Here is a 14,314-nt window from a genome sequence, read left to right on the forward strand (position 1 = left end):
CTAAATAACCATAACACCTAAAATTTTGTTAGACTCATCATATCTGTGAAGGTTAGTGTTAATTATCAGAATTGACAGAATCTCAAGACATTTGAGACCTGGGTATCTAAACTTTGGAACTATGTTTATTGATACATAACCCATCTTAATTATGTGCAGGGATAAGAACTAGGGTTTCTCACTGTGGTTAGTGTGAATGAGTCAGGCCAGGCTGAAGGGATCTCAGCAAGACTGAGACTGAGAAAAGTTTATTTTAAGCAATCGAACATTTTATATCCTCCTCATTTTTATATACAACAGGCTATATGGGGGTTTGCAAGCCAGACCAGGGATACAAGATTAATGTCTAATATTAAATGTCCAGCCAAGGTCTACATGCTCTACTGGCTTCTAAGAAACTCAGAGACAAATGTATGGCCTGAATGTTTCACTGCCTTAGGGAGTACCTTGGGTTCTCAGGAACTGAAAAGCACAGAAACCATAGGCTCAAACATCAAAAACTACACAATCATTTGTCTCTCAAGGCAGCTAAAACAGGCCAATTCCAGGGTTCACTGCAGGCAGAACATTCCCTGGGCAAGCTTCTGAATTGTATACAAACTGATATGAGCCCTAGCACACATGTCCCCATTGATAGCTTCTCACAGTAGAGATAATCTGGCCAGTTGCTTCATGTTCCTGATACATTGACTTTTCCACCACGATGGGCTGAAACCTAGAACTCTTAGCCAAAATAAACCCTTTCTCCCTTAAGACACAGCAATCAAAAGGCATTAACATAAGAACAACAAACATGAATGAAACCAAAGAGAAAATTGAGAACTATATTCACACATATGTCCAACTGTTTTTCAATGACTACAGAGAATGTTTAATAAAACAGGAGGAACATTTTCAATAACTGTCGATTGAGCTTAACGTTGCTATAGTCTGAATGTTTGTGTCTCTGTAAGAGTCATGTATTGGGACGCATTGCCAATATGATAATAATAGGTCTGGGCCCTTGCAGGGTTATTGGATCAGTCACCTTTTTGGATGTTGTGAATGCCTTTGTAGATTAAGCTCCAGAAAGCAAGCTTAGTCCTTTCATCCTGAGAAGGCAGAGCAAGAAAGTGTACCCAACAGACAGAAAGCAGAGTGCCACAAAACAAGACACAGACCAATCCCTTGATCATGGACTTCCTCAAGCTGAGAGAAATAAATTCTAGATGTTTATAAGCCTACGGATCATTAGAGGCTTTAGAGGTGGTCTAGACACGCTATGTAAGTCTCTCCCCACTCCTAACATGCTATCATTGTTTTTTGTTTTTTCATCTAAGGTATTAGAAGAGATGTTCTATATACAGAGTTCTGAGGCACTGCAGATTCTGAAGAATTCCCTAAGGAAGCACCTCCCTGAGTCCTTAAAGGTAAAATTAATACATTCTCAGAGCAACTAAGGACTGCACCTTGCTATGGCAGGGGAAGGAAGAGGTCAAGACTCACTGAAAACTTATTGAGATCACAGCGGGTCTCTAACCTGTGCTTATTTTCCCAGAGAAGAAAGAAGTCTCATTTTATAGGAGCAAAGAGCTGCTCGCCACTGTCTAAAACATGTCACTGTTCACTTCCAAAGGATATTTCACGATTTTGTGAGAATTTATCACAAAATAAACACTCAAAAGAAAGTTGGAACTATTATAGTTCGGTGATAGAGTGTTTGCCTAGCAGGTGCAAAGTCTTAGATTTAAATGCCAGTAGGGAAAAGATTTTTTCCTGATTCTTAACACATCATTTAGTTGAAGTCATGTTAGATATCAGGTGATAAGGGTTCTGATCTTACTTCAATTTTGCTTTCCTACAGCCCTAAAAGGGCTCTAGCAGGGGAAGATTTTAAATTAAAATGAGAATCATCAGATGCTTTTTCATAGCACATATTATTTCAATGAAAGAAAGATTAAATGTACAAGAATTTCCAGGTGTCATATGTACCACACAACTTGTTGTGGAATTTACTGTGAACCAGAATTTGACCTATCACATCTTCCCAGAAGAGATGAGGTAAAATTTTCTGTTATAAAATATGCACATGGTGCTGAAGCCACTTTTTTATAAGTTGGCCTGTGGCTCGCTCTATACCTCAGGTGTCCCTTACATTTTCAATCTAATTGCCCCAGCATCCCTACTAGCTGAGATACTAAGCCTGGCTAAATCTTAGCTTAGATGAGGAACAAAAATTTTAAGTTAGATGATAAACAGATATCAACAGCTACATGATACAAGTATAAAAATTACATGATATGGATATTAAAGCAGCAATCATAAAAATGCTTCAAGGAGTAATGAGAGAAAACACTGGTAATGAATGGAATTCATTTCTGAAAAGGCTCAGCTTCATAAAATTCACTTGACACATGAAAGAAATCTGAAATCCATGTAAAATATCTATTAGATTCTACAACGGGGGTGCCCATTGGTTTATTTATAGATCTTATCATTCCTTATATTTTATCTTACTAATGTTTAAAATATATTTTTGTTAGAACAAGCAGCTAGTCACTAGGAACCATTTGAAAGATTACATCTTTTCAACAATTTTCATAATTTCATGGGAATGATCCTTGTTCAGGTCAAATATGCTACATTTTACCATCATTTTGTAATGTGCTGACATTCCTACAATGTTAAAATATTTAGGTTTATGGGACTGTCTTCCACATGAACCAGGGAAACCCATTCAAGCTCAAGGCTGTGGTGGACAAGTGGCCTGATTTTAATACTGTTGTTATTCGACCACAGGAACAGGTAAGTTGCAATATACAATAAATATGCCTGTACCCCTACATTTGTTGAATTCCTAGAATGTGTGTGTGACAATGTGGTAATATGGTACTATGGTAGATGCCTACTCTCATCCTGAGAAACGAAATAAATTATAATGATGTCAACCAATACTCTGTCTGAAAGAATGCAAAAATGTCTACAGAAAAATTACAGAATAGTATGACATGTAGGGAAATACACAATGGTTATAGTAATGACACATGGAGAAAGTTAACTACAGGTACAGGTTGTACAATTTTATCTCCACTCATGATTTTGTTTGTTTGCTAGAACGGTTCCTCCATCAGCACTGGCTTATTTGAACTGCAGGCAAATTTTATCCCTCTATCCATCCATCCTTCCTTCCTTCCTTTCTTTCTTTCTTTCTTTCTTCTTTCTTTCTTTCTTTCTTTCTTTCTTTCTTTCCTTCCTTCCTTCCTTCCTTCCTTCCTTCTTTCTTTTCTTAGTTCTTTTTACTGGATATTTTATGAATTTACACTTCAAATGTTTTTCCCTTTCCTTGTCTCCCCCTCTCCCATGCCTGCTCCCTCTGCTTCTGTGAGGGTGCTCCCCCTACCACTCAACTCCTCCCACCTCACTGCCCTGGCATTCCCCTACACTGGGGAATCGAGCCTTCACAGGACCAAGGGTTCCCCTCCTATTGATGCCAGACAATGCCATTCTCTGCTACATATGCGACTGGAGCCACGGGTCTCCCCATGTGTACTCTTTGGTTGGTGGCTTAGACCCTGGGAGCTCTGGGGAGTCTGATTAGTTGGAATTGTTGTTCTTCCTATGGGGTTGTGAAACCCTTCTGCTTCTTCAGTCCTTTCTGTAACTCCTCTGTTGGGATGCTCAGTCCCAATGGTTAGATGCAACCATCCTCATCTGTATCCTTAAGACTCCGGCAGAGCCTCTCAGGAGACATCCACATCAGGTTTCTGTCAGCAAGCACTTTTTGGCATCAGCAATAGTGGCTGGGTTTGGTGGCTGCATGTGGGATGGATTCCCAAGTGAGGGAGTCTCTGGATGGCCTTTCCTTCAATCTCTGCTCCATTCTTTGTCCCTGTATTTCCTTTAGACAGGAGCAGTTCTGGGTTACAATTTTGAGTTCAACAAAGAGTGGGTGGCCCCATTCCCCAACCAGGTGCCTTGCCTAAACTCTGGATATAGGTTCTCCCTCCCCTTTGTTGAACACTTCAGCTAATCTCACCCCTGTTGGATCCTGGGAGCCTCTTGCTTTTCTGGCATCTGAGACTTGCTGGTGGCTAGGAAATTGATAGGTCATACTAAGTTAAGATCATGTTGAGACTCAAAGAATGGCTTGATCTTTTATTATAAATATTAAAATATTTCCTGAGGGTTAGAGAAATAGCTCAGTGGTTAAGAACACTTGTTGCCTTTGTGGAGGACCAGGGATTGGTTCCTAACCCTATGTGGTGGCTCACAACTGTCAGTAACTCCAGTTATCTGGAATCTGATGCCCTCTTGGCCTCTGAAGGCATTCAACACATGTCGTATGCACACATACATGCAAGAAAGGCTTTCATACCCACAAAATAAAAGTAAGTAAATATTTGGAGATAAGAACATTTACTAAATTAGATTTGTATATTGTAACAAGTGAGTTCTTAGTTCCATTTCAACTATTATCCTAGACTGCAATATGGTTCCTGTCTTTTAAAATCACCGGATATCAAATAATACAACTGATTCTCACTCTATGACAACTTTCCATTGTAGTATTGGTTTCCTACCGAGGTGTTGCACTGCCTTTACATCAATCACCTACAGCAAAATCACTAAAACAAAGTAGAAGAAAAGAGCTACAGGTGGTTAATGTTACAGGGAGTGAATCAGAGTTTATTCTCGATTCCAAATGGAAAACTTTGCCAACATGAATTTTGAAGATGACTTAAATATTTTATAAGGCAGAACAGGAAAATCAATAGTTTGATCTAAAGCATTATTATAAATATACATATTTTATTTAATATTTCATTAAAATTAGAGAAATAAAAGCATTCAGATTATATGTTAATGTAAGTAATATTTCTGTGGTATGCTTCTTATATTTAAGTAGTGCTATTATGGGTTTATAAACTTGTTCCACATATATATGTATACATGTACATGCATATATGTTGATCTATTTGTTTTATGTGGTTGTCATTTTCTCAATAATAATAAGTTACTCTGAGGAGTATCTATCTTATTAGCTTTATCTTTGGCTCCCTATTTGTTTTTTCATTAATTTATTTGTTCACTTTATATCCTGACGACAGACTCCACCTCTCTTCCCTCACATGGCCACTCTTCTCACTACCACTCCCCTTCATCTCTGAAATGCAGAGGTTCCCTCACCCCCGGGTACCAACCCATCCTGATACTTCATGTCACTGCAAGACTGGGCACATCCTCTCCCACTGAGGCCAGACAGAGCAAGTCAGTTAGGGGAACAAGATCCACAGGCAGGCAACAGAGTCAGGGTAAGTCCCAGCTCCAGTTGTTGGGGGACCTGCATGAAGACCGAGCTGCGCATCTGATACATGTGTGTGAGGAGGGCAGGGCCAGGGCCAGGGCCAGCCCTGATATGCTCCTTGCTTGGTGGTTCAGTCTCTGGGAGCACCTAAGGGTTCAGATTAGTTGACTCTACTGATCTTGTTTGTGGAGTCCCCATGTCTCCCAGTTCCTCCATCCTTCCCCCAACTCTTCAAAGAGACTTTCCAAACTCATTCTAATGTTTGGCTATAGGTCTCTGCATCTGCTATGGTCAGCTGTTCAGTATAGCCTCGCAGAGGACAGTTCTGGTAGACTCCCCTCTAAGAACCCAGGTTGACAAATTCAAATGGAGCCTGAGGCTCCAAGTTGAAAGAAGACAGCAGGCCTGCCATGTGTCCCCATTTGTCCTCTGAGAACAGCTGAGCATGTTCCCCACCAAATTGGCAGGAATTGCTACTGCATTCATTTATGTCTCTCTCACAGAGGGCACTTGAGTATCCAGGGCAACAGTTATAAATATAACTGTCAACAGTGTCTTCACATGATGTGTCATTGTGACAAGGCTTTGACCAACAATGGGGCATCAAAGACTCACAGTGTGTCCCTGTCAATCTAGTATCTGTTTAGTCACAGTAGTAGTTGTCTCCTCTATCCACATGAAGACCTCCATGGAGACATGACTGACTGGCATATTCATCAGTGGCCTCCAAGAAATCAGGTGCATAGTCAGAGAAGTAAGCCCTAAGAATATCGTGTGACACATAGCACAATGTCGCATGGTTGGGATCCACACTCATTAACTTCCAACTCACAGTTCACACCAGAATACTCTTGAGGACAGACATGTGTATCTCTTCCTATCTCATTGATGCATAAAGACTCATTCATGCAGGGATCAGAAACAATCATCTACTTCCAAGTCAGAATGCCTGCCTTGGTATCTAGACACACTGAAGCAGTAGGAGCCATTGACTCTATCCAGGCACACATTGTATTAGGGGCTAGAAACACACTCATTGTGATCTGTCTCACAGATTGGTTCTCTATTTGTAGGTGAATATTCTGAAACTGTGTTCAGAATAAATTTGAATCCCAGAGCATTTATAGCCCAGAGGAAGTATACTTTTTCCTAAATGTTTTGCTTTTAATTTGTTATTTTGACTCTTCTACATGAATTTTATAAGACTCTGGTTTCTCTTGACTTGGGGTAATGCTCTTTTTTGAAATTTTATTTTTTATTAGATATATTTCTTTATTTACATTTCAAATGTTATTCCCTTTCCCAATTTCCTGTCTATAAGCCCCCTTCCCCTCCCCTTCCCCGATACGGGTGGTCCCCCCCATCCACCCCACTTACTGTCCCCCTCCAACATTCCCCTGCACTGGGGTCCAACCATGGCAGGACCAAGGACTTCCCCTTCCATTGGTGCCCAAACATGGCTATTCTCTGTTATATATGCTTTTGGAGCCCTGGGTCAGTCCATGTATAGTCTTTGGGTAGTGGTTTAGTCCCTGGAAGCTCTGGCTGGTTGGCATTGTTGCTCTTATGGGGTTGCAAGCCCCTTCAGCTCTTTTAGTCCTTCCTCTAATTCCCCCAAAGGGGTTCCTGTTCTTAGTTCAGTTTGCATTGACCTCTAGATTTGACAAGCTTTGGATGTGTCTCTCAGGAGACATCTATATCCAGTCCCTTTCAGCATGCACTTTTTAGCTTCATCAATCTTATCTAGTTTGGGTGGCTGTATATATATGAGCCACATGTGGAGCAGGCTCAGACTCGATGTTCCTTCAGTCTCTGCTCTAAACTTTGCCTCCATATCCCTTCCTATGGATATTTTTGTTCCTCTTTTTAAGAAGGGGTGGGAGCATCCGCATTTTGGTCATCCTTTCCCTTGAGCTTCAAGTGGTCTGTGGATTGTATCTTGGGTAATTTGAGCTTTTGGGCTAATATCCACTTATCAGTGAGAGAATGCTTTGTGTGTTTTTCTGTGATTGAGTTACCTCACTCAGGATAATATTTTCTAGTTCAATCCATTTTCCTATGAATTTCATGAAGTCATTGTTTTTTGATAGCTGAGTAGTACTCCATTGTGTAAATGTACCATATTTCTGTACCCATTCCTCCATTGAAGGGCATTTGGGTTCTTTCCAGCTTCTGGCTAATATAAATAATGTGGCAATGAACATAGTGGAGCATGTGTCTTCATTGTATGTTGGAGCATCATTTGGGTATATGCTCAGGAGAGGTATAGCTAGGTCCTCAGGTAGTGCAATGTCCAATTTTGTGAGGAACCTCCAGACTGATTTCCAGAGTAGTACCAGTTTGCAATCCTACCAACAATGGAGGAGTGTTCCTCTTTCTCCACATCCTCGCCAGCATCTGCTGTCACCTGGGTTTTTGATCTTAGCCATTCTGACTGGTATGAGGTGGAATCTCAGGGTTGTTTTGATTTGCATTACCCTGATGATTAAGGATGTTGAACATTTCTTTACGTGCTTTTCAGCCATTCAATATTCCTCAGCTGAGGATGTTTTGTTTAGCTCTGTACCCTTACTTTGAATTGAAAGAGGGTATTTTGTCTTGACTTTGAATTGTAAATAATTACAACATAAATCTACAGGAACTACTATTTTTATTATTTTTAAATACCACCATGAAACTGAATACTGATATAACAAACACTATACCACCTCTAAACATTTCGATTGATTCTTCTTTTCTAAAACAGGACATGACAGATGACCTTGACCACTACAACAACACTTACCTAATTTATTCCAAGGATCCCAAGCACTGTCAGGAATTCCTTGGCTCATCAGACGTCATTAACTGGAAACAACATTTGCAGATCCAAAGTAAGAAATTGGGTGCATGTGGGATGTTGTGACCTTCTTTGTACACACGATGGAAATAACTTCTTGAACAAGCATCGCAACACCCCACACAAATTTTTTGCAAGCCATGGACACTGAACAGGCTGCTGTCTGTTCCTTGGCTTAGCATCTACCCCCTCCAAAGGAACCCTTGAGTTACAGTGTATAACATTTTCAAAGAAATTTAATGTAATTCCTTACCATCTTAGGACTTATTCTTTAGAATGTCTATATTTTATTAATCAACATAAATGTGGGAGCAATGTATCCTCCATTTAATATTTGTTTTAATATATTGTCACATTGTCACAGGAATTTTTTAGTAAATAAGACTACGGCTTCTGGATTTGTATAATCTAAGATTGAAGCCTGGCTGAACCAGTTTTTAGCTGTGTGGTAAAGGGTAGGTTACTTCTGCTATGGAGATTTAAAAATAATGAGAAAAATGCTTATAATATGATTTCAAACACAGCCCTTAAGTACTAAATGATACCATTAAAGAAAAAACCTTATGAATATCCTACTTAGTTTTATAGAATTTCAAGTGTTCTCAATATCATTTCGAAATGACAATCATTTAACCTTACAATTGTATGGGTAGGAAATGTGGGTCAGATTCAGCTATGCATCTCTGCTGGTCTCATCTGAGTTCACACATATGGGTTATCTGTGGGAATAGGCTCATCATGAACCCAAGTCTGGCATTTTGGAATAATAGCACTGTGTCAACTCTTAACTACAGGGACAGGGGGAACTGGATTGGGTGACATGTAAATGTCACAGGATCAGGAACAAAATGTGAAAGTTAAACCCAGTGCATTCTTTCTTTGAAACATGTTTACTAAATCACATTTTCCTATAAGCCTAAGCAAATTTTACAAATGAACAAAAGCCAATTCATGGTGAAGGGAGTCATGTTGGTGCAAAAAAAAAAAAAGGAAAAGAAAAAGACATGAAACTAAGAAACTTATAATAACAATGTAATGGGCTAAGGACATAGAAATCATCCATTCATTTTTCAGTTCCTTGCCTCTAACTCATCTTCTTTGGTAGATATAACTGCAGGCTTATGTAGACAGGCTTCATGATACCATCCAAAACTTAAATTAAAAAGACAATGCAGGGAATTCATCTCTATAATATAAAAAGCTATCATGATTTAACACAAGACTTGATTCTGTTAATATTCCCTTTGACTCCACTGAGTAGCTTTCCCCAAATATTAATATGTATAATTATATATCTTTTTCCCTTATTCTCCCCATAAAGGTTCACAGTCAGACCTGGGCAAAGTGATAGAAAACCTTGGAGCCACTAACTTGGGCAAGGTCAAGCATAAGCAGTGCTTTCTCTATATGGTATCTCATACAGCAAAGAAACTGACTCCTTCCTTGGTGGATGCAAAGCACTTAGTAGTCAGCAGTGAGAAACCCACGCCTTTGTAAGTATGAACAAAGCTGTTCTGAACCATTCACTTTCTTATTAATGACATGCCTCCTCTGTTAGGTTTTCAAAGTAATCATGAAAGTTTCACCCTAAAACATGGGTTAGAATCAGCACGCATGCGATCTGTCCTTATTTTGTAGTCTAGAAGGTAAAAATCAAGATGTGGCAGAGCTGTATGACACATTGGAACTCACAGCGTAGAGTCCCTTCTGATCTGTTCCAACACCTAATGACATCCCAGGAGTACCTTGGCTTTGGGATGCATTGCTTCGCTCCCTAAGAACACTTTTACATGACCTTCTCTCTCATTTGTGTCTTTTCCTCTTTTGTCTATTGTAAGGGCAGTTATGGATTTGTGACCCCCCAAAATAATTGGGATGACCTTATACTAAAATCCTAAACATATCTTTAAATGTCCCTTTTCTAAACCAGATTGTCTATATCAGGAGCTAGTGACATGGTGCAACAGTTAAAGGTGCTTGCTGGCAAGTCTGATTACCTGAATTCAATCTCTGGAACCTACACAATGAAGAACAGAACCAACTCCCAAAAGTTATCTTCTGATCTTCCTGTGAGAGCCTGTAACACCCATACAAATGAACAAATAACTATAATTTAAATTTTTAATTGCTTACACAGGTTGAATGTGGGTTGCTCATTAAGCTGCCATGCCCTCACTACCCCTGCCAACTCTAGTCTAATAACCATCCAACCAGTATCCTGCAGAGCTGCTGTGTAATCACAGTGAGATTTAAATAAGGACCATGTCTCTGTTCACAAGAGTTCAGTGCTTCCTGCCACACTTCCAGATAATTTTGGACTCCTTGACCCTTTAAGAGGAGATTTACATCAACCTCTCAGACCTGGCTTCTTCTATTGTTTCTTCCCTCCAAAATGTCTAGCCTTTGTCAAAAATATGACAAGGTCATTTTAGAGAAACATTACCTGTCTTTTACATATAAGTATAAAATCAGAAAATTAGACATTCTGCCAAAAGAAGTAGTCTAAAGAAGAAGAGGTTGATTCCAAAGACTGAGAAAGGCTAAAATAACGGCACCCAAAAGTGTTGCCATTTCAATATTATTTTCCATGTAAAATAGGAAAAAGAAGATACAACAATAGAATTTGTCATATTGGTTGACGTCAGGTTACTTCAAGTTAATTATTTTGGTAAGGACTAAAGCTGAGGGACTCTTGTTCATATTTTTGATCTCTTGCTTTCACTCACTCTCTTGCTCACTCCTCTTTCTCAGAGAAACCAATTAACAATCTAATATTAGTTCGGTGACCTGAGGCCTTTGTGTGAATGATTTCATGATTTCATTTAGTGCTGAAGCTAAATGCAGAAGCTAATGTACAACCATGTTGTACTATAGCTTTATAAGATTTCTACTTAACATTCACAAGCTCAGGCCTCTAAGATTATTAGCTCCACTCTGTCTAAAATATCTCTCTCCTAAGCAGATCAATCTTATCCTAACCATTTACTTTGTTACCCAGATCTGTTCACTAGTTACCTCCTTGCAATAAAAGTCACCTCCACAAGGGCCCAACTTCGTTTTACTCATAGCACTCCTGAGTATTTGGAACTAGTTAATTTATTCTACAGGTTCAATATTTGATTCATTCTCTAAGAAGAAAGCAAATGCTGCAGGAGCTGGGATCCTCAGTTGCTGGCACACAGTAGGTTTTAAACAAATATGTGTTCAGTTAATTCTCTGCATAAGACAACTGAATTCTAATAAACAGATTTTGAACACATTTCACATTGTCCAATTTATGTTTAACATAATGCTTAGAAGAATGGAAAGCTGGCAATGGGTATGTGATTTGAGGATGCTCAGGCACATGACTCTCTGTGTACCTGGAAGAACTCTGTTCTTTTTGTAAACTACATGGTTACCTGGTCAGCATCCCCATCTAGAACATACTAGAAAGTTTGTCCTACTGTGAGATAGGAGTTCAGTATATTCTCTCAACAGAAAGAGTCCAATGACACGATAGCTTGCTCAGCACATGGATGATGGAATGTGTAACTAGAGTTGAAATGCAGTGGTTCATTCCACTTTCAGAGCTCCAGGATGACTCCCTAAGCCCCTTTGCATCATTATAGGTGTCTTCAGACATCAGGACTTAGTGACAAGGGCCATCTTCATTCCACATTGTTGCCTTTTTTGCTCTTGACTTTCTTTTGCTCATCACAATGTCTCAGGAGCACAAGATACCAAGTTCTATGATTCTGAACTTTGACTTTTCTGCTTGCTTCATGTGTTTTAGGAATCTTGCTTATCTGCATTTTTCCTTTTATATAAAACAAAAATGATCATATTTGAACTCTCTTAGAAAATCAATGGTCACAGGCAAATAAGAACTGGAAATATTGCTTGGAAAAGTTTTACTACCTGCTAGGCGCTGAATCTGAGTCCTTACCATGCTGGCTCATTAGTCTACCATGAAAATTGCTTATTATTCTTGATCACTAGATGAGGAAATTCAAAAATTCAAGAGTGATTAATCAGCAAACTCACACACACACACACACACACACAGAGAGAGAGAGAGAGAGAGAGAGAGAGAGAGAGAACGGCGCTAATGATGGGAACTCAGGCAATCTGATGGCAGAGTACAATATCTTAGATATTCTATCTTTTGCCTCTTGGAATAATTTAGGGGGAAATGAATAAACTTATTCACCACCTATGTAGCTAACGACTTCTTTCTTCTTGTTTTCAATAGTGACCATCAGTTATTCAAATTTGCCCGCCTGGATGTTAAGCATGCTGCATTGGTGAATAGCATCTGGTATTTTGGTGGCAATGAGAAAAGCCAGAAGTTCATTGAACGCTGTATCTTTACCTTTCCCAGCGTCTGTATTATGGGGCCTGAGGGGACCCCTGTGTCCTGGGCCCTGATGGATCACACTGGAGAACTAAGAATGGCAGGCACCTTGCCTAAGTACCGGCACCAGAACCTCATTTACCTTGTTGCTTTTCACCAGGTCCATACACTAGAGAAGCTGGGCTTTCCCATGTATTTACATGTGGATAAGGTTAACCTCACCATTCAGAGAATGTCTGCTGTGCTGGGGCATGTCCCCATGCCCTGTACCTGGAACCAGTGGAACTGGGTACCTCTCTAAAGCCAGAAAAGAGTGAGAGGGGGACTGCACTTGTAGATGGAGAAATGGCTGAGTGAACAGAGAGAAGTGAACTGTCATTAGGGTGGTGTGTGTTTCTAGAGAGCAGGGTTGCATCACACTGAGCTGCACACAGTTTCTTCGCCCTCACATTGCTCATGCTCTTAATTCCATTTCTCAGCATACAGAAGGCCACCATGTCCTGCTCCCACATTCTCAGGATTCCTGTAACACATTTGGCTAAATTGTACTCTCTCCTATTCATTTTGCAGGCTCATTGATCCATGGCTATTAGTCAGTAGGTTTGTTTTGTGACCTGACCCCCCACAACCCTGCACACAGGCATACTTCCTCTGGCTTTCTGTAGCTTTGCTTTTATGGGTTGGAGAAGTTTGTTCTCATGTCACTCACCAGACATTAAATTGTTAATATGTAAAAACTACTATACATGCAAACACAGATACACAGTATGTGTGGTACAACTGTAAGAATTGTTAGAAAAGAGACTAGAGCTCAGCAAGTAAATGTGCCTGCAGTCAAGCCTGGTAACCTGAATTTGATTCCTGGGAACCACATTGTAAAAGGAGAGAATCTATTCCATCGACTTGTCCTCTAACCTCCCCAGGTATGGGGCGCATGTGCACACACAAATAAGTAAATGTAATCTTTAAACAGTTAAAAAGACTAACTGGTGATCTTTGAGACTAGATTTGTATTTTTTTTTCAATGAACATTCACTATTACTTCCCGTGCCAGGAAGGAACACTTAGCATTGTTCTAAAGGCTGAGCTTCATTACTTCAGTCTAACGTTTATATGTCATAAATTCTTTATTTATGGAAGCTTAAGCTCTAGAAAGCAAAGAACTGTGTGGAGAAGAGAAAATAACAACATTAAAAACAGGAAAAACGGATGTCTGTTATGTAGGAGAAAGGAAGAAGTTGGGATGAGGAAGGAGGATGGGAAGCAGAACTGGGGTGCTGAAGGGAGAGGAAAGGAGGGTAGTAGAGAGGAGGAGAGAAGAGGGAAGGGGGTGGAAGGGAAAAGAGGGGAGGGGAGAGTGATATCTTAGGTTATAGAGAGATCAGCTCTTCTGTAGAGAGGATAAATAATGTGGTCGCATTCATAGCTGAGTTGAGCAGAAAGTGGTCAGATTAAAAGAGAATGAAGGGGGGCTGGGGATTTAGCTCAGTGGTAGAGCGCTTACCTAGGAAGCGCAAGGCCCTGGGTTCGGTCCCCAGCTCCGAAAAAAAAGAAAAAAAAAAAAAAAAAAAGAGAATGAAGGACAGTCCAAAAAAGATCCTCTGAACTTTGCAGGCTTTGGCAAGCCAGCAGAGGGCAGCAGCAGTCGCCAAGTCCTCTAGGGGCGGATGCTTCTTGGAATAAATCCCAGTTGACGTTAGATTACTGTACAGTACCTAATAGGGTTTGCCTATTTTCTATCATAATTCAAAGTTTGGTAAACAGTGACACCAAGGATTAGGCAGCTCGAACATGTAAAAATGAAAATAAAAACAGTATGGGAGGGGGAGGACTAAAGAAGAGGTCTTCAACGGAT

At 39.9% G+C, this 14,314-nt stretch overlaps 1 protein-coding gene across 2 annotated transcripts in view; it reads left to right on the forward strand.

Annotated features, from left to right (window-relative positions):
- Glyatl2 (glycine-N-acyltransferase-like 2) overlaps window positions 1-13,439 on the forward strand; it is a 33,064-nt gene extending 19,625 nt beyond the window's left edge. For both annotated transcript variants that reach the window (XM_087607145.1, NM_134330.2), the window contains 5 exon segments: window positions 1,320-1,409; window positions 2,677-2,784; window positions 8,031-8,157; window positions 9,445-9,616; window positions 12,358-13,439. In XM_087607145.1, coding sequence (XP_087463271.1) covers window positions 1,332-1,409; window positions 2,677-2,784; window positions 8,031-8,157; window positions 9,445-9,616; window positions 12,358-12,760 — 888 coding nt within the window. In that variant the 5' untranslated portion in view covers window positions 1,320-1,331 and the 3' untranslated portion in view covers window positions 12,761-13,439.
- The last annotated feature ends 875 nt before the right edge of the window (window positions 13,440-14,314 follow it).

Source organism: Rattus norvegicus, chromosome 1 (genome assembly GCF_021556685.1).
Source record: "Rattus norvegicus strain SHRSP/BbbUtx chromosome 1, alternate assembly SHRSP_T2T, whole genome shotgun sequence".
NCBI lineage: Eukaryota > Metazoa > Chordata > Mammalia > Rodentia > Muridae > Rattus > Rattus norvegicus.